Genomic DNA, 24,947 nt, shown 5'->3' with positions numbered 1-24,947 from the left:
GTAAAGTTTTGATCTCGTCGTCCCTGATGGTCGTACTAATCCTTGCACTAGTTTACATCAGCAGGAGATGCCTGCAATGTCCACAGAGGGACATCTATCTGGGAGACAAAAGGGGGGGGAAAAGCACCGAAACATAATAAATCTCATGGAAAGACGTACTACAGGGCACATCCCCAAATAATGAAATCACTCATTAAGCTCCGAAATATAATTGAAGGGACTCAAACTAAATCCTGCTGAATTAGACCGCGTCAAATCAAATCAGCAAATCGGCGATGGCAGCGCAGCGGCCGCGCTCGCTGTCTGGCCCGAAGACACGGCTATTTAAAACGACACGAGCAGGGTGGTGATATTTCCTCCCGGTCCGCCCCCGAGCTTCAGCGCCACTTCGGCTCGAGTCAACCTTGTTTCCTGCCTGTCACATCCTGGAGGGAGAGTATCACTGGCGACGACGGAGAGGGTCCGACTCCAGCCTGTCAGCCGTCAGCAGGAGGGTTTGCTGCACAAATACAGCGTGTGCATTTGTGTGTTGTAGCAGGGGAAACTGGTGTGTGTGTGTGTGTGTGTGTGTGTGTGTGTGCGTGCAAGCATGTGTGAATGGGCTGGTTTTAAGTAAGGCCAGTCGTAGCTGACAGCGTCTTTCAAGAGGAAGAGTGGGGAGGTGGTGGAGGAGGAGGAGGAGAGCTGTGTTGTTTCTTTTCTTTCTGCCGGAGAAAAACGTCAGCATGCATCAGTATGTTCTGCTACTGACACACATTCCCGCCACACACCCACACATTTACGCACGCCGGGGAGGTAAGGGGAGCTGAGAAGAAGGAAAGGCAAGAAGAGAAGGCGAGAAATGTCGCGGAAGGAGAGGGATGGAGGGAAGAGGAAGGAGGAGGAGGCCCGTCTGGTTTCATATTAAATGAAAAACAGCCTGAGAGAAGAACAGTAGCCAGGAGGTCCTGATCTCCTTCTGAAGGTCCCATGTTTCCTACGTTTCCTTTTTCCCACTGCAGAAATGCACTGCAATAATCGTAAAAATAGCCTCGGGGTTGTATCGTAAATGTTTTCTGTCCCCTCCATCCCATTTGTGTCCCTTGCTGAACCAACTCCCCCCCCCCCCCCCCCCCCCCTTTTAGTTTATGTACTCCTTCCTCCTCAGGTCTGCCACGTCTTCCTCAGCTCATTTATTGAGACACACATTTTTCTCTCAATGCCTTTTCATCCTCTTCGAAACCAGATCAGACTCTGTGGCCGTCACGGCTCTCCTTTTTTCAACCTGTACATTTTCATCACAAGGCCAAGACCTCTATTAGTGCAGCTAATATTTCTTGTTCTGCAACAGCCGGGAAGGAAACCTCACATTCAGAATAAACTGACAATTGGTTGGATGCATGATTTCATTTTCTGAATGAGTAAATTAAAGTACATCTGTCAGAATCAGTGTTGCAGTTTGGGTCTACAAACTACAAACTCTTCAAGCCGTCGCCTCCCACAACCTCAATTAGCCTAATCTGAAATAGTGATCACGTAATGAGAATAAAGCTCTCCTATAAGAAACTCATAATGAACCATAAACTTGCAGTTGATGTATAAGAAAAGTCAAAGCTTTCTGTGTGACAGCAGTAATATTGTATTATAAGTTGTTTCTAGTCTGTTAAATGTCCTAAACAAAGCTGTGTGCCATTGTGTGTCATTATTAACACTGGGTTAATACACTGTACTCAATGTAAAGCCCTATTAAAGCAAACACATATACATTTTAAAATAATCTCAGTAGAAGACGATTGAAAATTGAGTTCATGTAAATACTATGCCAAGCAGTTTGTTAAAAGAATGAATAAAACCTTTAACAAGAGAGCATTTACCAGTCTATTTGTCCACTGACAACCATTATCAACAGTCTGATCAGCTGGTGAAAATACTGTACATTTAGTCAAGCACCAGTTTCTCTCTGAACAACCACTACTCTGCAGAGACTATGAGGCAGAAGAGTGCGAATGCATCCAGCCATTTAGCTTTTGGTGCTCTAATGTAAGACAGCCACGTGTTTAAATGAAATTAGAAACTAGCATGTTTCTCAGGCTTCGGTCAGTCTCACTCCTTTGCTTAAACAAGAACAGACAAGCGCATCACTACTCAATCCATTGGGTTTGCATGTGAGTGGCGTACTGCGCTGTGTGGTTGGTTTATTTTAGGCAGTTGGAGCCTCATCAGTCTACAGAACTGTAATTATCATGCAAGTGTCTCTCTCTGCTGCCACGGTGCAGTGTGGGAGGGATAACACAGCTTCAAAGACCATTTCAGCCATAGGATATATGGATATGGATATTTGAACTGAAGATGTGCAATAACCGGGTGCCACTGCTTGTTTGGTTCTTTATGTGTTACTTAGACGTACGATGTTTTGCTGCTCCTCGTTATGGACCTCAAGCTTTGCGGACTTTGTTTCTACAGAGAAATGTCATGTTGTCAATGCTCATTGCTTGGTACTCACCATACCCTGGGCGGCGATGAGTGCAGCCAGGGTGCTTCTCCCAGAGGTGCCGGGCGTACAGAGTGACAGACGGATCTCCTGTCCTCCCACCAGCGTTCGGTCCATCTCGATCAGCGACGCCTCCGCCTGCTCCGCGCTCTCATACTCCACCACACCGAAACCTCGGACCGGGCTGCCCTCATCCTGAGCCAGCTGCAACACAACGGCGTTAAGATGGCGCTGCAAGTGAGTTCTGACAGTCAGAGATCGGAGAAACGTAAACGTTTTATTTAACCAACGCGATTATTCATGTTTCTGCAGCAGCTCTGTGATTGAATAAAACTTTATTCAAACGTCCAGTTTTATTTTCTTTACTTCTGCAAGTTGTTTCATTTTACTCAGATGTTTTTCCTGCTCTATCGTTTAGTAGAATAACTACGACTGTCTCGGACCAGTTGGAGGTTTGGACTGCGAACCAGTTCTGTATTCACGTTTTCTAGAACCAGGGCTTTTGGTTTTCCAACATAGTCCAGGGAAGATGTGGGTTAAGTGATCTGAATAAAAGTGACTGTGAATGTGTGTGTCAGTCAAGTGATAAACTGTCCCCTGCAACCCAGAGCAGAAGACGTAGTTACAGATATGCAGATAATGAGAACTGCCTCGCTGGAGATGCTCATATTAGGGAGCAAGCAGGGAAAATGAAAACGCAGAATAATCTGTTGGTGCCAGCAGTTCAAAAACAAGAACTGTGCCAAATGCAAAACATCACATGGAGTGTTTGGAAGGAAATGGATATCTTTGTCTCATCAAAGATGGATTTCATTTTTCCTTTCATAAGTCCTTACTTATGACACTAAACCCCAACATCTATTGCCCATTTCTACTTTCAGGTCTCCCGTTATCTGCAGGAACAAAAAAAAAGTTAAGAGCTTTTTGAACGTGGTGAGGGCTTTCTCTTTAACATGCAACAAGACACTTATAATTCTTATGATTTAATATAAGATGCATGTTGCTTATGCTTGTTTTTCCCCTCACAACAATGAATGAAATGCCTGGAAATATTACTCTCATTTTTAAATTGTCAGAAGAAACAAATCAGGTCCCTGCAAACCGCTGCGACTACAATGATTATACCATTTATCTGGAAAGTTAACTGGTGGCCTGGTGTGTTATATATGGATTAAATTGCAAAATCTGCCCCAGAGCAGAGAGCGTGTGTGTGTGTGTGTGTGTGTGTGTGTGTGTGTGTGTGTGGGGGGGGGGGTTTGTGTGTGTTTCAGACAGTAACGTGCTTATTGTGGAGCTCGTCTTAGTCTTAAAACGATATCATTCCTCTTGCTCTTCACTGCTTCAGTGTGTAGCACACACACACACCACAAATTTACTATTGTGTGTAAAAGTAACCAAAATATGGACTGGAGTAATCCAAATAATGTAATCCTGATATCAATTTGGAGACCATATCCAGTAAACATTATGGAAAGCTGATGATTTTGAAGGTAAATGGTCAATAAAATGGATTTTCCCCGGTCAGACAAACTGCTGACCAGCAACAATAATTCAGAAACGGAAAACACTTTTCTGTCAAGGAGGTTCAGTCATTCCAGTGTGTGAGGAGCTAAATAATGCAGGCAGGCTAATAGCTAATGGCTGATGTTGGATAATCACAGTGGCTAGAAGCTAATGGCGTACGTACTATTTCACCGAGTGCTGCTAGTGACTGACAAGAAATACTGCAAAAATACACAAGCAGTGCCTGATTTAGCTAAACTTTCAACGGATACGAGCACTTTTTGGAACTGTAATCTGGTGCTCAGATTTAGGCAACCTGAGCAAATGTATTTAAATTCAATTGATGTTTAATGGCTTGATAAATGCAATTGAAGGATTTGGTTGTAAACAATGTAAGATACACTGAGCATTTAGAGTAAAGCTAGATGCACAAATTGTCCCAAATCATTCCACAGCTAATGATAGATTATTGCAGATAAAACAGCCATTTTGATCATGGACAACCGATAAAAACCTCAGAACAGAAACATCGAAGATATGTTGATGGAAATTATAATCATTTTTACCCAAGAACTAATAAATGCTGCACTTATTATGATCAGTGTAATTCATTTTTAGTCTGTTTGGAAGTCAGATTCTTCAATATATTGAAAGCGGATCCTTCATAAGGATGCTAGAAATACAATTAATTACAATTTCATGATAGATTAATTTACTAATTACTTTTAAAATGTATTTGGTCTACAGAATATTGGAAAATAACTAATCTGCAAATGTACATGTTTTGTTCAATCAGCCTACAATCCAAATATATTCTACGTAATTATCGTAAGTAGGCTACCACAGGACTTTTTATACTTTGCCATAATGACGGTTGATTAGTTTTAGATTGCAATTAAACATGATAAAACTTAATTAATCACATATGCAGCAAAATCATCAGAAACTTTCATTGTAAAAAAAGGACAGATTACGAATCAGTGGGAGACAAATGTATTTGGACTTTCTCAGCCTGAGAGCGGATGCGCGCTTTCCATCAGTGCTCAGTCGAGTTCCACTTTCTCCCTCCACCCCTCCTTCACCCGTCTGCCGTTCCCTCTGGTCTGAACAGAGGACGGACGGATGGAGGGAAGGAGGAAGAAAAATGGATCAACGTGCTGAGGAGCAGGTCGATAGGCCATTATCATCAGCATACATTAAGCAAACTGTATGGGATCTGAACCACTTTCGACGGATGGAAGAAGAGGAGAGTGTGAGATTGAGGAGACGACAGTGAGAAAGATGGAGAGAAAGGAAGGAGAAAAACATCAGTGATTGATGAAGGGAGAGAAGATATGAGCAGGGAAAACAAAGAAAAACATGCTAATCATTTGTTGTGTAAGTGGTCTGGATTGGAAGTGGGTACACTGTAAAAATAAATGATATATCAAATTGGATTGTGCGCGAATGACATTCAGGATACCATAAACTATGAGTGTTTACGTTAATGCGCGAGTAATAATGTGAAGACTGAGCGAGAAAATCGCTTCAGAAATCTTTATAAGAAACAGCTCTGTAAATTTAAAATAGGCCTGCGTGCAGCGTATAGGAGCCTTGCGTATATGACAGCCGTGATTTGGGTTCATGTGTATCTGAAAGACAAAGTAAAGTAGCTTTGACACCATTAACACAAATAAGACAGCTGCAAAGAGAAGTGTCGTGCACATTCTCAGTCAGCTCTGAAGAGCTGCTAATGAGTGTTTCTTCATCTTCTCACAGCACTGTCTGAAATTGCATGAGGTTGCATGAAAATAACAATGTTACAATGAAAAATGTTTCAACCCCTTTTGGAATGTTGACTTTTTTTATGTCTTGCCATAATGCCTGACGGGTGCTTTGCCTTGTCCTCAAGGTATGATTTAGAAAACATTAAGAGTAATTAACCTAAATTGTAACGGCCCATTATCAGTCCAATAAACAGAATGAAATTTGTCCTGTTTTGGCAAACAGGTTGGCAAAATTGGAATAAACAATTAAACTAATCCACCGCAAATTAAGGTTGACGTCATAGTGAGTAAATCACAGCAGCTTTTTGTGTCATTATGCAATTTGTCCAAAGTGAGTAGCGTATGCTATGTATAAATATGACAAATAAGTACGTCATTACTGTGATTTTGACATTTTCTAAAGAGCTGTTATCAGGCTTCCACTGTGTGGAAATGTCACGTTAAAAGTAACATCAGAATCATTTTTTCCATCATGATAAACTTCGCAAAAGATCAAAAGCTCACATATAATAAAACCTCTAAAATCCTGGTACGTTAAGTTGGAAAGTTTTACATTCAGATGTAAAAGCTCCCCCGAGCTCATCGTCATTTGATTTGCCTGTCTCAAGTCACCTCACGTCATCCAAATAATTCCATTTTCTGACATCAGCAAGTACAACTGGTTATACAGAAGAAATAAGAAATAGAACGTTTTCCCCCTCAATGTATTTTGTACAGTAAACTCTGTATCTATGCATATGTGTGTGTGTGTGTGGTGTGTGTGAGCCAAAAAGAAACCAAAGATGCTAAGCTAGTTATCAGGGTTCTTGACAGCTCTTGACCTCGAGTCGTGGTCCCCGGCTAAGAGATGCTGACCGATGCCCCGGCAGGGTTGGTGCGGGTGTCTTTAAGGGTCTGAACAGCCACATCAACTGTCTGAACTGAGTGACGAGGTCACGAGATCACCGTCACGGCCTACTGTGGAGAAAGGTACGTGACCCATCGCAAATAACCCGTTAAATGTTGTGTCTTGTTTGTACATGCAAACAAAAAAACGGTACAGGCCCTTATTTCTTTCATGAGAAATCCAGAAATGCAGCCTGATGAAACAAAATGTTACGTGAACGCATCGTATCTCCTTACGTTTCTCTTAGAACTTCATCCAAGTGCTGTAACAGAGACACAACGGATGCGTAATGCTATCCACGGAGACCCTGTCCTATTTGGGGACAGTCATGAGGGTAGCTTATGTGCTGCTTTCAGGAAGGTCCGTAGTGTGTGGATGAGGGAGACAGAGAGAGAAAATACACTCACCGCATCCAGCAGTGACGGGGATTAATAATGGTAGTAAATTTACAGTGCAGTGTTTTGTTCCTCTTGCTCTCATCGGCACATGGAACGCCGTGATCAGTAACCAGGTAACCAGTGTTTATCATTATATATATATACACACACACACACGCACACACACACACACACACACTTCTCCGTGCTCATGTAAACCTCATATTCACAATATGATGCTAACAGGTATAATCCTCATGAATGGCTTGTTGTCCATGAACACAGTGAGGGACCCGTTTAATTGCACAGATCTTTGTGAAGAGCCCCAAAGGATGCGCGCGTGTGTGTGTGTGTGTGTGTGTGTGAGAGAGGTAAAAACTGAGTTGGTGAAAGTGTGATTATATAGAAAGAACTATGGGGGATAAAACAATCAACCATTAGTCTTGAGATTATAAACATTAATGTTCTGTTGCTTCTGAAATAAACAATTCAACTGCATTGTCAAAAAGTGTGGTAGTTTATCAATTTCTAGTCAGTGTTTCATAATCCTGCAGTATTTTTTCAAAGTAACAAGAAATATCGATGATTCCTCCCTTATTCTGTTCCACTAGCTTCTGAGAGAAACATTGTATTGCTCAGCCAAAGTGATGCCTTTTGACTGTGCTTGTCATTTAAAACCTGTTGCCATCAGCTGGACATTACTGCCCTGCTGTTTTTATTAATGGCTGCTTCACATTATTAAATGGAATAATTATTTATGTTTGGTGCATCATGGTATATATATATTAGCATGTATCTTGTTAGGGTTATGTTATAAGCTGCTATAAACTGTTGCATATACCGGTAGTTGTTGATACAGAACATATTTGAAACAACAAAACCAATAAATGTGGGTTTTCTTACACTGTGAGAATCATTGTGCGAACACATGACATGAACAAGCTATTTAGCCGTAAGAGTAACTGGTTGTTGACTAAAAGTTGATGGTTGCTTTCATGAATTTGTCTCTATACCTTTAACATCCATCACACTCCTCTAAATCCTTTTGCAGATACAGATAATTAGTGACCAAATGTGTTCTTAGTTTTCTGCTTGTCAGCAGTTATCATTAAATCACCCAATATGCAAACAATCTCTTAACGCGACTGATGAGTCTCCCTCCCTCCCCCGTTCCCCTCCAGCTCTCCACCCCCCTCCGTCTCCACCCGTCGCCCCATTAGTGGTGACACTGTCGGCCCTCTCCTCCCTCGCTCCGTCTTCTCTCAAATAGGTCTGACATTCTCAGCACTGTCCTCTCCTTCCCATCCCTCCATACTGTCTCCCATCCGGCTGTCCCTCTATTATGGTTGACATTCTATCCCCTTTCCTCGCTCCATCCCTCCTTGAGGACCTAAACTAAAGTGCTGCCCGGAGGGTCCTTACGTGGGTAGCAGAATTATAGCGCCCGGGGCCAAGGACACAGGTTAAATGCACTCCGCACAGAACAAAAAGTAACAAGACGGCTGAGGTCCGTGTGCACAGAGGAGGAATGGCTCTTCTGTATGACAAACTGCATTTGACGCCAGCAAGGTACGAGACAATAATAGAAGAAGAAAAAATGTATTTGCAGCAAACAAAGGAGCAAGAGTTCTACCATGCAAAAGGGTCTGCATGGTTTTCATCAAACCGGGGATGTTGCACCTTGATCTCTGGATGCACAGATATATCAAACAGATTAAAGCGGCATAAGCAGAGTGCGCCCCTTATAACAGAGCTGGCCCAACAGGAGTGTCCCACCGAGTATCAGAGCAGAGCAGCTGAGAGACGTGCACGTAGAGTGTGTCCAATGAATACAAAACAGCAGTTATGATTAAAATGGCAGCGCAGCCCTCTCCCACACAGGCGTGGTTAAATAATACCCCGGTGACTCATTTAAGGCTACCGTGGATGTTTTTATATCCCTGTATATGTTGTTTTAGAGAACATCCTTTTCATTGATGGGTTTCAGAAGCCGTGTGCAGAAACACACACGCACATATTTGCAAGCACATAGCGTACAAAAAACAACGCTGAACCATAGGTCAAAGCCTGCTGGCTCTGCAACAGTGAAGCAACATGAGCTAAACACCCACAAAGCATCATGGGACCAGGATGATGTGGGTGTATTGATTTCTATGTGGGAGGGGAGGGGGGGGGGGCAAAGAGGTGGAGCTAAAACTGGAAATGCAGCAGATGACAAATACCCATTGAGTGATGTCTAAATAGGAAGGTGGGGGTGCTGTGGACGTAATGGGGCAGGGCGGTCTATAACTCAGCTGACCTGAAACCCAGCAGAGTGCACGGAGGGAGCTGAAGGGTGGAGCTGGCGTCATGACTCACCATGGAAACCGTTGCTTGGCGATACTGTGAGATTGGCCAATGGAGACCCTGAATTTCATACCGGCGCATCTCACCTGGAGGCCTGGTTGGTTCGTGTGTGTGGAATTTCTAAGCGGCATAGCGGTTTTAAGCACTTTGGGGGAATTAGTCAGACCTGATCAATGAATATAAGTTTCTTTTAGAGTGTCTGCCACAACATGGGGCTCTAAGAAAGACAGAACCTGTACCTTAAACTTTGGTTTCACAGCGCAGACATTTCAATGAGCGCGGACCTCTCTGATCGATCCGTTTGCGCAACTAATCTTATGAGGAGTGAAAAGGAAAAGCCCCAGTGTCATTTTGTCGAGACCGTTATTATGATCACACATACACACACCTGGCAGAAGACCGGTTTGTAGGTTTCCGAGAAGAGCTGGGTGAGTTCTTCAGAGTCGCAGAGATCCAGCGGCAGCCGGTTTATGCACAGACACTTTGAGTGCAGGTTCTCCTCTTGGCTCAGCTGATTGACGTCCATCCACTGCACCATCAACGAGCGATCGTCCTGCACAACCACAGCAGGGGGTCGGATTCTCAACACCCAGAACTCGCTTTCCACTCAGACATGTATAAGTACCCATTAGGTTCCTCATTTATTTTGAGAAAATGACAGTGAATGTAACTTGTGATGATACATTCCCCCTCTTGGCTGGAAAGTGTTTATTTTGAAAGCTCATCAGCCCTTAAAGCTGCACACTTCCCTCTACAGTTTTGCTTTAATGATTGAGCCAATCTAAAAGGCAAGGTCAGACTATCTTTGGTAAATACAAGTAAAGTATGCTGCACTAAAATTAGACGAGATGTTTGTTGTTCAGCGTTTCCACCTTCAGATCATTTTATGTTCATATTTTGTACCAAACAAAAGTCATCTGGCAGAACCAGTATTTATTTTGATTATCTGATCTCTTTATGGTTTCGCTTACAAGTTCATGCCTGGTTTTGTGTAAATAAGTAACTAAAAGTGAGTATGTGACTAAAAACAGCTTTGTTTGTTTTGTGAACTGGTCTGTGTTGGCCAGTAGTGTAATCCAAAGAATCAAATCCTTTGTTACAATAAATTACCGTAAAAGAATGTGGGGTAATAATTGAGATCACGTATACTGTGGTCAAATCGCGCCAATTGAAGTCAATTCAATTAAAGTTTAGTCCTGATGCAACTTTGCGCTTTGACAGATCCTTTTCCCCAAAGATATTTCAGTCTTACAGATAGAAATTAAGCAATTACATGAAATAATCAAACAGGACAAGATAATCCTAATAACCGCCCCGACATACCAGAGGTCGGCCCAGCAGCTCAGAACGGGCCCGTGAGGCAGAATCCTTCTTCATGTATTCAACAAACCCGTATCCTTTGGAGTGGCCCGTCAGCTCGCTGTACACCAGGAAGGAGCGCTCGATATTCCCGTAGGCGCGCACCAGCTCCTCAAACTGCTGCGCGGTGAAGGTGTGGGGGAGGTTGGTGAGGCAGAGCAGGGAGTCGGTGGGCTGCAGCGTGACGTTGATCAGGCGTCCCCGGACAGAGCTATGGTGGAGGGAGCGGATGGCATCCTGAGCCTGGTCCCCGTTCAGCAAAGTCACAAAAGCTGGAGGAGGGGACATTATGGAGACGGCGACGAGGAGAAAAGACGCACAAGAGACGAGAACGGACCCAAAGAAAGAGACGCACGGACATAACGGACGTGTGAAAGGCGAGCAGACACAGACAAACGTGAACATACATTTAAAAAAAACAGTATGTGGAGATGCAGGATGGAGACAAAATGCATGCAACAAAAAAAACAAAAAACTCACGTGAAAAGTGAGGAAAATAAATGACAGGCCGAATGTGAGTGACAAAAAAAATAGGGGGATCAAAGTTTGGGGACAAAGAAACCAAATTGACAGACGGACAGTAATAAAGACAGACAGACACACAGAGAGAAAGACAACACATTAGCTAGAAAGCCAATAGGGAGCCACTGTGTGGGGGAATCCACTGACACACACATAAACACCTCGTCTAGTTGGAAAAAGGATATATGTATCAGGGAAACAATAATACTAAATATACAGGCAATTAGAACAAAAGACCATTCCTATGTCAGTTATAATATTTATTGATATCACAGGCGTAAAATCTCTCTCTCATCCAATCACTGAGTCTCATGTTTGTTTTCTCTTTCCAGAATATCAACCTCTCTTCCTTTCCTGAAACAGTCCACTGTGTTTTAAAGAATATTCATTTTGGTCCAACTAATCAAATAAAATGTATAAAATTACTGCCCACAAAAATTTGAGTATGGACAAGGCTTTGATATTTATTAGTAAGTTTGTCGTGAAAAACCCTCAATCTTAAACAGCCTTCAGGATTCATGGACTGTGAAATGAGGTGTTAATAATGTATGTGCAGCGTGTAGCTACAACCTAATGTGTGTAACAAAAAAAGGTCCGTTAAGGTTTGTGTTGCAAATCTTGCATATTGAAAAGCAAGAAAACTACTAAATTTGTTTAAATGATATAAAAAAAACATGATCACAGAATCATTGATTTCAATAACAGTTGGGAAAATACAAGTAAAACGGAAAGGTGAAGGAGACTTCACACTGAGCGAAGTACAACGTTTCTGCTGCCCCACTGGAACTGCTCAAGAGGCTTTCTGACAGAATTAATTTGCATTGTAAACATGGGCATAAGTTCAGTTAAAACACACGCGCATATACATAAAAATGACAACCTCAGATGTCCAGTGTAACCACAATGATGAAGTTAAAATGCTTCGTGATGAGCAACTTCTTTCAAAACCGACTGAATTACAAAACATCTCGGAATAAAGATTAGGAGATGAGAATAAATATTCATAGTACAGGGGAAATATACCAGGCGAATTTCCACGCTGACCAAACAACTCTTTAATTTCAATGTTTGCTCTGTGAGCCTCGGACGCGACTGTTTATCGAAGATCCAAACTCACCTGCTGCTATTCTGAACCTCAAGTCCTGCACGTGGTACATTAGGATGTAACCATTGTTCCCACCAGCTCCCATCATCACGTGTGTGTTTTAGAAACAACTAACACAAAGATTATACATGTTGTTGCCTTTTATGAAGCCAATGATTATCCAATTCTACCACTTTAAACCCAAACTATAAGCCAATGTCATTCTATAGGCAAATTAATGTACGTTCAAGCGTTTGTGTCTGCTGCGTTCAGGTGCACACGCTCCGCGGGCGAAATGGAAAAGACCCCCAGAAACCACCAGACCCGAAATAACGATTGAGGTACGACTTGATTTATAAACGTTGGCTCCTGTTCCTGCGCACACACTCTTTGAAAACAGACTTAAGAGCCGTTTGTGAGATTTCCTCACTCGGGTGCATATGAGGAGCAGACAGGCGATCTGGCAGTGGCTTAAAAACATCTAACACAGTACGACGCCAATGACCTGCACGAACATCCCCTCTTCCATTTCACTTCAAAGCTACAATCTGTATCTAGAAAAACAAACAATTCCTCAACAGAGATGTTTGAAATGATTTTGTCTGGAAAGTAGTAACACATTATAAAATATATGCAGGCAACGATGACTCATAAGCGCTGGAGCGTTGGATGGAAAATATTAGAAATCTCTCCTGACCTCCCTGTACCTTTGCTTGCGTTTACTGCATCTGCATCGATCTCTCCATTTTTTGCCCTCTCTTCTCAGCTTCCTGCTCGCTCACTCCGGTATTTCTTCCCATCTACTGGCTTAGTTGTCCGTCATTCCTTTGCGCTCTCTCACTACTTCACCAGTTTCCCCTTCTCCATTTCTATGTTCTTCTATCCGTGTTCAGATGCCGCCTCCACCCAAATCAATGACTTCTAACCCGCTGACACACACTCTGTAATGGCTCTCCTACACTAACATGAGAGCCTAATCTGGTTTAACCCACTGAGTACGACGCCTAACAGATAGAATCACATTCTGCCCATTCTCTCTCTCTCTCTCCCTCTACAAAGTGCTGCCTGCGAGCGGGAGGAGGGTGACGACAAATCCAGCTCAATACTTTCTCAAGCAGTGAAAAGGCAAAGTCCATGATGCTAAAACATCTTACAAAACCATATAATAATAATTCACAGCTTGGCAATCGTTAACTGGGTTTCCATTTAGAAAAGCGCGTACGTCTTAATTATGGGTTTGAACATGCCGATTGCATGTTCCTGTGAGGAGCAGAGGCAAAGAGAAGACAAATCATTTAGTTGAAATCACCTCGAAGGCTGCAATTCTGCTGCCACGTTCCCTGTTGAAAGAGCTAATTAAAAACAGGGCAGTTCCGGGCGCAGCGCTGTGTGGAAAGTGATCCCGCTGCTTCATCTCGGCCCCGAGGAGAGCAGAGGTGCCAAAAGTATTCACATTTATTACTCAAGTAGAAGTACAGATACTAGGGTTTAAAAAGACTCCTGTAGAAGTTGAAGTACCAACTAAAGCTTTTTACTTAAGTAAAAGTATAAAAGTACTGGTTTCAAAACTACTTAAAGTATAAAAGTAATGTAAGGACAAACTCTTAATGCGTAACCTCGCTCGCACAACACGTCAGTCCGTTACAATGTGATCAGAAGGTGCCTACAGATCACGTGACCTGCCGTTGGGATGAAACAACAACAACAACAACAAATGTATCAGACTTAAACAGATAAAACCACAACCCAGCGGTCGGTTATCAGTATTTTCAGGCTTCATGAACAAATACAGAATCCCTTTGTGTTCATTTCCAAAGCCGCATTAAGACGCACATCACTTTATTTAATACGCCACTTGCAAGTCGCTGTGTTGTGCCAGACTCTCAATAAAACATTTAGGACAAACCCACGGTCACAAAGTCACTCATTTAACGTTACATGGACTCTGCGTGAGGAAGAGGAGGAAGAGGAGGAGGGTCCATGTCGCTAAATACCAACTTTCCACCGACCACTTTTCCCACCCGCTCCGATCTGCCGGCGCATCGCGGAGAAAACCAATCGGGTGTCTGGATGCTAAATGTTTATACTTCTCATCCAACCACAATCAAATTCACTGTCCGGATGGCGCCATTCATCTAGATGGGTTCTTTTTGTGTTTGTGTTTGTGAACTGCGACAAGCCGGAAGTAACAAGACAAGACAAGTTTTTAAAATGTAAGGAGTAGAAAGTACAGATATTTGCGTTAAAATGTAAGGAGTAGAAGTAAAAAGTTGTCTGAAAAATAAATACTCCAGTATAGATACCCAAAATTTCTACTTACAGTAACGAAGTATTTGTACTTTACTTGTATCGTTACTTGACACCTCTGGAGGAGAGTCACAGGAATAAAAAGCTCAGTGGACTAACAGGAATCAGAATATTCAGATAATCCATAGGTAATTGCTTTCTTGGTAACTCTTTTATCTCTACTTAGGTTTAAAAATGTTGTTTTGTCACGTTAAGATGGACCCCGTTTTTAGGGATGTGAAATGTAGGAGGGTCTACACCTCCACCAAAATGATTAGAACTGAAATCTATACGAGGGATTCAAGGATGCCCTTTTTACTGGGTTATTTCTTCATCAATGCCAGCGATACTTAATAGTAATGAACAGATGGGGCCTGTTAACAAGGTGGTGTCAGACTGACGTTATATCGCAGTTATTAGTTTACAACTTAAATAAATGTTAATTAATATTGTTCCCAACATAACTTATAATACATAACTTAACACTGGCGTCAGACTAATTTAGAACATTTATGGTAATTAAACCCACAAATAATGAATGTAATGTCATAGTTCAGTATTTTAAATCTATAAAAGACAATCTCAGTCATCATGAAACCTTCTTGAGTTGTCGGTTCTCTCAATTCTTAACCTATTTGTTACCTATTCCAACTACATCCGTTATAACCTAAAAGCGTTAAAAGCGTCAGCTAAATGACATGTAATGTAATATCAACAGGGTAAACATCTAATCTGTGGCACATTTCTTATGATATTCAATAAATTAGGTCGACCCTGGAGAGAGAATTTTCAGAGCTAATTTAGATTTTTTTTTTTATGAGACCTTGACAAGTAAAATTCTAAATTATAATCCAAGAGCAACATTACAAAAAAAAAAGAAATTGAAAAAATGATGCCATCCATTTCAGCCTTCCTCTGTGCGAAAGGTCAGAAGTTGCTTGAGCAATGATGTCGACGATTTCAGTTTACTCAAGAGATGAAAGGAAGATCGTAGCAAACCAAGCAGCCGAGGACAGTTTAGAAATTCCATCATCATCGCAGTTTCAACCGAAACTAAAAGGGAATAATATCTGTGTGTTTGAGCAAAGGCTGACAGGCCGTGAAGGATGAGCTCTCCATAGCTGCTCTTTCCTCATCTCTGACAAGCAAAAAGATTTCACAAATAATGTACAGGTAAAAACCCAAACAGCAAATATAAACACGCGGCGCAAATGAGCTTTGAGGCAGCCGCCATTGTGCCTCGTGTTTCTGTGGCACCAACAGGCCCTCGTCCTCGTTGGCGTCTCTGTGGCTTTATATTCCTCCCGGCCGCTCTGCTACAGCATCTACATGAGTAAACACTTCCGACGAGCTGCATCCTCCCCTCTCATCCTCCGTTGCTCTCTCGAGCGCTCCTCTCATCCTTGGAGCCTTTTGTCTTTTAACACATCGGCCTTTCCTTCCTCTCCATTATCACCTCTTCTTCCTCCCCCTTCTTCCCCTCCTCCTCCTGATTCTGCTCCCATTCTCCCGTCTATTTCATTGTTTCCATCAATCAGTCCTCCCACCAATCCTGCCGTCACCACACTCACCACTTCCACTGCAGTCTTTAGATGCACATTGGGGCTTAATTATTTCTCAGCTCAATAGATTTGAATTATCATTATTTAAGAAATATGCCTTACTTTTGACTTGTGCAATACTGCGCCAGACCAGGTCCTTTAGTTTTCTACTATCTCAACTTGAATGAGTGTTGTGGATGGTGTGATTCTGACGGGCCTGAACCTGCCTACAAGCACCACTCATTGTTCCCCATCAGGTCCTGTAGGACTTCCCAGCATTGGTGGCTGCTCATGCAAGTGGACAGGCTGCTATCAATTCACAATTATTTAATATTACAGTCACTGTGTTTAAGTGGACATACGTGCAGAAAGACTGAAGTATTTTTTAATTGTAATCATCGTTGTGACTGATTTATTTTCCACCTCCAGCCTCATTTAAGCTCAAAACGGTTCAAGCTTGGACTCGTCTTATTGTGAAGAGGTATCTGCAGCTTACACTGTAGGTCACATGGGTTTGGGTTCAATCAAGTGAGGAGTTCCACGTCCTCCCAGCTTAAATTACAAAGTTGTCAAAACTGACGTTAAAAATGTCTCATCTGAGTCTGACGTCTGTGAGAAACTCTTAAACCTGATGTCGAATTGGTCGCTGCTATAATGAATTCAGTTTAACTACCTAGAGTCCAGCCTGTGTGTAAAATAATAAAAAACGGAGGAAACGGACGAGGGTGGAGCACGATGCAGGCACGCGGGGAGCAAGAAATGCGGACGCTTGAATGAAACATAAATGTAGTAGATGCCAAATGTAACCAAATCCTAAAGTCAGTTAAAATTGTAAAGAAAAAAGAGGATATTAACATTAAGAAGTAGTGACTTGATTATCATATTCTTCTGGAAAATTCTTGTTTTTTCCCAAAATGTGTGATTATGTTGGATGTTATCAGCCGTGGCATTTAAAATGCTACAGTGAAGCACGTGTGGTTGGTGGGTGTTTGATGTGGACGGACAGACGGACGAGGAAACGGAGGGATGAGACGCACAAGAGGCAGTCGTGTGTGGATCCACCACTCAGCGGCTCTTCATGCGGCCGCCCACTCACCCACCCACAGTTGCATTGTTCACTCGCCACTCTGGTCCCTCAACATCTCACTGGAAAGATGGCTGCTGCATCATCCGACATATTCAATGTTGTGAGCTTTTATACACTGTTGTATTCAAATAAATGCTAGCGAGGAAAAAAATGTCAAAGAAAATTGGCTACTACGTCTGCAGATTGAAGAAACTATTTGCCACAAACACTTTGTGAAAAACAGTGAAATGAATTGTTAGTGCTTCCTAATCCCGCCTGTGCCAGCTATTGGGACACTAATTCAACCGTTCACCTCCTTAACGTCCCGCCATTCTACACGGAGCATTTACTCTCCTACTTTGTTTCCTTCTCTTCTTTGACAGTGAGTAAAAAAATGAATCAAAAAAATTATTAATCACCTAATTATCTAAATGAAAAACAAATCTTACAACACAAAACTGCAGGTTGAAAAACAGATGTGTCAGTATGAGCAGACGCCAAATCTACTAATTATCACTAATAACCTTTGACGGATTAAACACTGAATAAACACACACATAAAAAGGAAAGCACAGGCGAAAAACGTGAAAGATGATATCACAAACTTACATATTCAGTCAACCTAACAGCCGGAGCTACAGGGTAACAGGGTGTGTGCAGCCCAGTGTGTGAGAGTGCGTGTTGGGTTTGAACAAAGATAACAACCCCATCTCGCTGCCGACGCCAATGCTGATTTACATTTAGTGATTCACAAGGTGACAGATGGACGGATGATGACAGAGAGTGGGAAAAAGAGAAGAGGGGAAAAGGGAGAGAGTGTGAGACAAGCTGCTGTCCCAGGAAGCAATTAAAAGGACTCGGACTCTGTCAGGCTGGAAAACGGAGAAGCGAAATAGTGGCTTTGAGTCTCAAAATGCTTCTGTTAGCAGAAGTGACACAAATAGAAGAATACCCGTTCTGATGTTTTTGGAATATGTTCGCCGACACGAGTGGTGCTGAGAAAGCAGTCGCGCAGCAGTGCAAGTGCAGCCGTCCAGACGTCAAACCACTAACAGCCAAGTTAAATCACTTCAGCAGCATCATTACCAAAGAAAGACAACAACAGCAGCGCAAATTCATTCATCTTAGTGGGGGGAGATGAAAGAAATCGCTTATTGGGGTAAACACAAAAGGACATAGCACTGAAACTGTTTTAGTGGCAAAACCACACGTCAGACAGTTCATATGATGTGTGGTGCGACTTTGCAGGACCACTGAACCTGTACTCATCGCTCCGCTTGTGCACTTCATCCTCCTGCGTTGCACACAAACACACTAACACAAAGCGACGGGCCAGCGAGCTCTATGGAAGCACGTGTTGTCTTCATTACTGGACAGTGAACACAAAAGAGCCTCCGTTGAAAGGGCCGGGATTCCCATGATAAACCACCGCCATTGTATTCCCAGATCCCTGGTTCCGCAGCACAGTCAAATTAGCACACATGCCTCTGGAGCTCGTGTGGAAGCGGCCGGGTCACTGAGGCTGGTTGGCAGGCTGGCTGAGTGGTTGTGTGGTCGGATCGATTGATGGACGGACTGCGGGTGCACATTGTGCGTAAACGTGTGCATCTGTGTGCCGGTCAAGATACCCGTGTGGTTTGTTGTCTGTGGTCTCAATTGAGAGCAGAAGACACCTGAAACCGAAACAAGCCTCACACTTCTCACTATATCCATCATGATACGGCTGTGCATTTTTCATTGTTTCATTTATCTCTGACAATTGTTCCTGAAAAAAAAGAGATTTATTGAGAAGCCAAACATATTTTCTACAGCACAGTGGCTATAAATAAAAAGGTTGATTAAATATGAAGACTGCCTTGGGTCATTTCAAATAATGGCTGTAGAAATGGATCATGTGAGATAGAATCTAAGAATAAGAAATAAAACATTTGAACCCAGTAATCTGAATTTACATGTTTTTTTGTTTGGCCTCTTCTGATATGGTTTAATAATGACAGACATCATTCATTAAAGGCCTCCGGTGAGTTGAATCATTTGAGATGTGAAGGCTAAAATTATAACTAGAGTCGGAGTCGGATACTCTGCGCCGCTAACGAGATTTTACCCACCGCTCGAAACCCCACGAGATAGTGATGTGTGTATGGAGACAGATAATGACTGGTGCTTCGGTTTTTTTAAACATGGGCCACGAGCCAGCTAACAAGCTGCTGGTAAAGTGCCTCCAGTTTGCTGATGGTGAAGCAATAGTTTGAGAAAGGAAGGAAGCAAAGGGGGAAAGGGACCGAGGGACAAAGGGCACTACTGCCAAAGTACGGACTGGGGATTAGATACTTTATTAAAGCGTGTCTCAGATGAAACAAACTAAATGCCAAGATCTCAGTGTTAACTGAGGTGATGGTACTCGAATGTGTGTGTTCAGAGGACGGGTGTTTATGGGAAAATCATCATGAAGCAGCAGCCCGAAGCAAAGCCGTAAATGGAGACGGAGTTTTATGCGCGCGCACACGCACACGCACACACAGGCAGTACACACCCCCGACCGACACGTAAACAGTCCCATCGGTATGGCCTAATAAGTCCAACGGTGGAGGCCAGCTCGGCGGGCTGATGCAGTCATGAGGTGCAGACGCATGCCAAAGCCTCTCTGAGCAGTATTCTTCAATTAGAGCAAAGGTCCGAGACGAGCCAAGAGAGGTCCCGCCAGCTAAACAACACAAAGAGTGAGAACGCAACGGAGTATTACAAGACACATCGAGGACGGCAGTTTTTTCCACGGTAATCTTTTTTCCGTTACACCCAGAAAGTCCAATTAGGGCAAAAGCAGAGAAAAGAAATGTGTAATGTGGCATAATTACCACAGGGTCAATCACTTATGTGTCCCTAGTCCCTCCTTTAGTGAAATTAACACCTTTCTCACCTGACGGAAAACAACTTCACAACGCAGTCACACAAACAAAGTCTTGACAGAGCCAAGTAAGGTCAGAACGTTTACTTGCACTAACTTGCACCCTCACCCACCAAAACTCTGAACCACACACAATTGGTTGGTGGTTGAAATGTTTCTTTCAATGCTAAGAACTAGGAAATAAACTGACTTAAGAATTTTATAATATATAGTTATATAGTTCTATCTTTTAAATTCTTAAATGTACATAATACGTATTAATTATTTGAATACTGATCAATCCAATGCTCAGAGAGAAAAGGGTCAAACAAGAAACTATCCAGCCGGGATATGGTGGAATAACTAATACAAAATAACACAGTTTTCCATTAAAATGTGCAACAGGGTTGTGTATGTGAAGTAATTCCTGTCTCTTATTAGGTCTCATAAACACTAACGTGAAAATGAAACGGGTGTAAAAACAGCAGCCCGGTCTTCTCCCCGTTATTATAGACTTGACAGCTGGAATCCCCAAACACAGACAAACGTTACCTTTTCAGAACAAACAGACACTCACACTCCCAAGTGGCATCCAGGATGTCTGCTGCATGCTTGACTGTTTTTGTGCGTTTGTGGGAAACTCTCAGCTCAGGTGATGTGTGTGCATTTCACACCAGTTATAATAACCTCTCTGCACACAATGAAACCACAATAAATCCTCTCAGTTATGCTCATATGGCCTAAAAAAACATCTTTTATATTGGCTCAGTTCATTTCGCAGAGTTTATGTTTATTAATAACATATTGAAGATTCCGCAGTAATCTAGGCATTGATTGTGACCATCTATAAATTATGAAAATAATAAAAACAATAATTCCACATTAGGACAATTATTTTCAAATAAAACATTAAACCCATAAACTTGAACCCATCTGAGGACAATACAACCGTGTGTGAGAAGTTCCACTTTCACTTCTTTCATAGGACTATTATTTTATTATGTTTTTATTACAGAACAGACGGATATGAAACAAATTGAATAATTTAAGCCAGTTTAAACCGATAGAAACTGTGGTCTGCCTTAAAATGACAAAGCATGGCTTCTATTGAGTACTGTGATGAAACATCTGATCAACAAATGTACTCTTAATTCCAAGTGCATTTTTATAATTCCACTCTGCAGTGAAAAGTGACCTGTTGATGCCATCTGCTATTTAAGATACACATTACATTTATGTCAGTTATGTACTGCAAAATAGATGAACAGATTACCTAGATGTGCTAAAGCAAATTCAATGCAGAACATGAGCTAAATATTGATTACGTTCCATCTGTTCGTCCTCTTCCAATTCCAATCTCCTATTAATCCATCTAGCCTAAGAACCTCCCTAGTTATGGATTAGCGTCTGATCTTCATACGAGGGGGTTGAACAATGAGCAAATGTTCCAAGACAAGGACTCTCTTTCACTACCTGCTGATTTTAAGCATATTATTTTAGATTGTCCTAGTTAATTTCATTAGGAATGTCCTTCTTCCTTCTAAAGTCTTATATAAAAGTGCCTTATGGGTGCATTTTGTGTCAAGAACAGAAAGATGTGTGATGTTATTCTTAAATGCCAACAGGGGATTCCTTTCATCACAGTTTCTGTTGATATGAGGTACCACGTAGTTTATTTAATCCCCATAATGAATCAGTGGTGTTTCTAGTGAGAAGAGAAGGCTGTTTATGTGTGTGTGCGCGAGCAAAAGAAGCAATAAATAACATTTGAAGTGTTCACTCTACAAAACAAGCCATCCAGACTAGAACATCCTGGATTCTAAGCCTCTGTAGTGTCCGGTCGGGCTTTTCAGGGTTCGTGTTCTGTTTCACAGACTCATCAAGCAACAATCTCCATCCCATAATCCAGTAAAACAAAAGGAGGACGTTCAGAAAACCCCTCAGTGGTGAGAAGCAGTGAGCGACACAAGCAGAAGCCTTTGAGACATGAAAGTAACAAGAACAACCAAGTGGAGAAATTCCCTCTCGTTAAGACTTTTCGAAAATAACAGAAAACATCAAAGAACATTTTCAACATAATCTCCCAATTTTCTATTTCACTATAAATTGCCATATATATATATATATATATATATATATTGTAATAATTCACGAAATGTAAATTCACTTTCCTCCCCCACACTGAAACAATGTCACAATACTCCTGAGTCTGTGGCTCTCCGTATGCAATGGACACATAATTCACACCGCGCTCAGTTTGCCGTTCTGAATTCACCATTTCAGCTCATTCAGAGGCCACACTTCAAACTGCCTCAACTGCTGCAAACACGCAGAAGGAATGTCTTTATTTTCCAAAGTTGCGAGACTTTGAGAGGCAGGAAGGGTGAAAGGGTGACAGAGAGAAAAGAGACGGCGGGAGAGACGAAGGAGAGCAGTGAGTCACACTGTAAACACTTGGCTGGAGGGATGTTACCCAGATGCTGTGCAAACTGTTCAATGGTAAACAAGTTCATTCTGACCGCTGTGTCTCACACACACACACACAGAAACGACCAACACTTCTCATAAACGCACAGGATACACAGCTTTACATTTGTTATCACACACACAATGAACACACACTCCGTTGAATCACACGGTGAGGTTAAATAGAGGTCTGTGTGTTGTGAAAGGCTAGAGAGGTTTGATATCAACCCTCCACATCTCCAACTAAACTAGTCGGAAATCACACACACACACACACACACACACACACACACACACACACACACACACACACACACACACACACACACACACACACACACACACACACACACACACACACCCTCGACTGTTCAGGCGAACATTTTCCAAAGTACATTAAAAAGAGGTGCTATTCAAATGCGGTCCAATTACAACTCATGACGTACAGTGTGATGGTATGTTTGCGTACTGGTTTAGTAACCAGTAAGCTGTCCCAATGGGTTTGTTGGCAGAAATGTTGTGAGGACCGTGGAGCCGGATTCCCGTCGCACATCTCAGCGAAACGCACAACACAGCCGTCTGATTGGTGGAGCGCCGCGGCTGCTGGTCCAACGAGGGCCCGTGTTTCATCCTGCTCTCGTCTGTTCGTCCAAACCCCGTTAACCTCTAAGACATGCTGGTGCTTTGACAGGTCAGCTGTACACGGCTCCTACTGCTTTCCAGCAGCATTAAGTTCCAGGTGCTTGGCTGACTGCATGGACTAAATATAGGCACTGTGCAGGACGTTTCCCTGGAAAGGGACACGCATTAGGGCCCAGGGTCTCTGTGTGCCTGTGTGTGTGTACATGACTGACTTCTTGTGTTTCCGTGCGTATCAGAACCTAAACGTACTCAGAATGTGAGTAGGATGTGTGAGTCTGTGCACAATGTACTTGTGTTACATTAGATTTGACAAGCTACGCACCCGTCAACTGTAACATGTCCTCCATTTTATCTCAAGAAAAATGCTGCCAATCAAATGCTTTGAGAAACATAAGTGCTCTATTTAACAGACAATTAGACTGAGACCATGACCGTCATCATGACAGTCTGCGAATGCTTAAATTAATCGGCAATTTTGAAAATCACTTCTTCCCACCAGCTAGTTTGTTTTTAGCAGGCATCACTGCAGACACCCTCCATCCTTAGACTCTCCATGCAAATTAGAAAGTCGCTCCGAAAATCCCCTCAACAGAAGAGATAAACTGTAGACATTTTGCAGAGTGTGATCCTGTCTCCTGCGCTCAGTCACCAGTTGATTAGGTGCATCTAGCTAAAAGTAATGCAGTCCTAATACAACAGATTTGGCAAAAAAAACTCCCTTCATGGAGGTTATAATTAGTCGAAACAGCTTTCCAGCTTCGTAGACATTTCGGAGGCTGTAATTGTAACAAACTACAATTTTTAAAATATCAAAATGATCCTAGATAATCCAGCATTTACAGCAAGTACAGGCTGCATCAGTACCTATTCGATTGTCGAGTATTTCATCTTCACATTTAAGCAAGTTGGATTTCCATTTGTTTGACTCAATTCAGAGACCAATCAGTATCAATAACAAACTAACAAGTCAACTATAAATGGAGATTTGTCACCTAACTGCATTTTATACATTGCAGAAATTTTAAACAAAAAAAAGAAAACTGTCCTGAATGTAATGAGTAATGAAACGTGTTGATCACTGATGTCACAGTGTGACCTCTGCACTATTTCTACAGCGTGTAAAACAAGTGCTTCAGTCATGCAAACACCACCTCACTGCTTTCCATATCACTATAAATACAGCGTTGTAATGATACATACCACATAGCTGCTTGAGCTCAATAGGTGCTCTTGTACTTGTTTATCTTTGTAGGAAGCAGTCAGGGTTTCACTTGAGGACATTTGGGATTGGACATTTCTATTCGTTACCTGGCTGGTTTAGGGTAGGTATTAGGTCAAATGTATGGTACATGCTTTTGTTTGGATGGTTAAAAGGTTACGGATAAGGTATTGTGAGGGTGCACAGATATAAGAGTTTGTTTGATTGTCTGGTGGGAGTCTTACCGGTGCCTTTGTTGCGGTCCACGAAGCAGTATTTCAGCTCATATTCCTTCAGAATCTCATGGACTTCCTGCAAAGAGAAATAAAAAGAGAAACACAAGACTTGAGCCGAGAGATCAACAAGAGGCCGGATCTACAGCGCATTATCAAACCTAAACCAAAATGTATTGAACACAAATGGCACAAGATGTTAAAGTAATGTCTTCAAATGGGCATTTACACCGACGTAAAATTAGGCCGTCAGTTTCATTGCAGTGAATCAAGTAATCTGTTAACAATTTTGCCAATACTTGATTGATATGATAAAAA

At 42.2% G+C, this 24,947-nt stretch overlaps 1 protein-coding gene across 1 annotated transcript in view; it reads right to left on the bottom strand.

The window, feature by feature from the left end:
• The window catches only part of raver2 (ribonucleoprotein, PTB-binding 2), a 90,926-nt gene that overhangs the window by 8,958 nt on the left and 57,021 nt on the right, over positions 1–24,947 (bottom strand). Inside the window, exons 2-5 of the mRNA XM_040184046.2 lie at positions 24,642–24,708; positions 10,672–10,979; positions 9,737–9,901; positions 2,483–2,674 (exon numbers count right to left, since the gene is read on the bottom strand). Coding sequence (XP_040039980.2) covers positions 2,483–2,674; positions 9,737–9,901; positions 10,672–10,979; positions 24,642–24,708 — 732 coding nt within the window. The remainder of the gene's footprint in view (positions 1–2,482; positions 2,675–9,736; positions 9,902–10,671; positions 10,980–24,641; positions 24,709–24,947) is intronic.

The sequence above is a fragment of the Gasterosteus aculeatus genome, chromosome 8, assembly GCF_964276395.1.
Source record: "Gasterosteus aculeatus chromosome 8, fGasAcu3.hap1.1, whole genome shotgun sequence".
Lineage (NCBI taxonomy): Eukaryota > Metazoa > Chordata > Actinopteri > Perciformes > Gasterosteidae > Gasterosteus > Gasterosteus aculeatus.
Note: the sequence above shows the minus strand (reverse complement) of the source record. Positions and strands in the feature narration are given on the sequence as shown.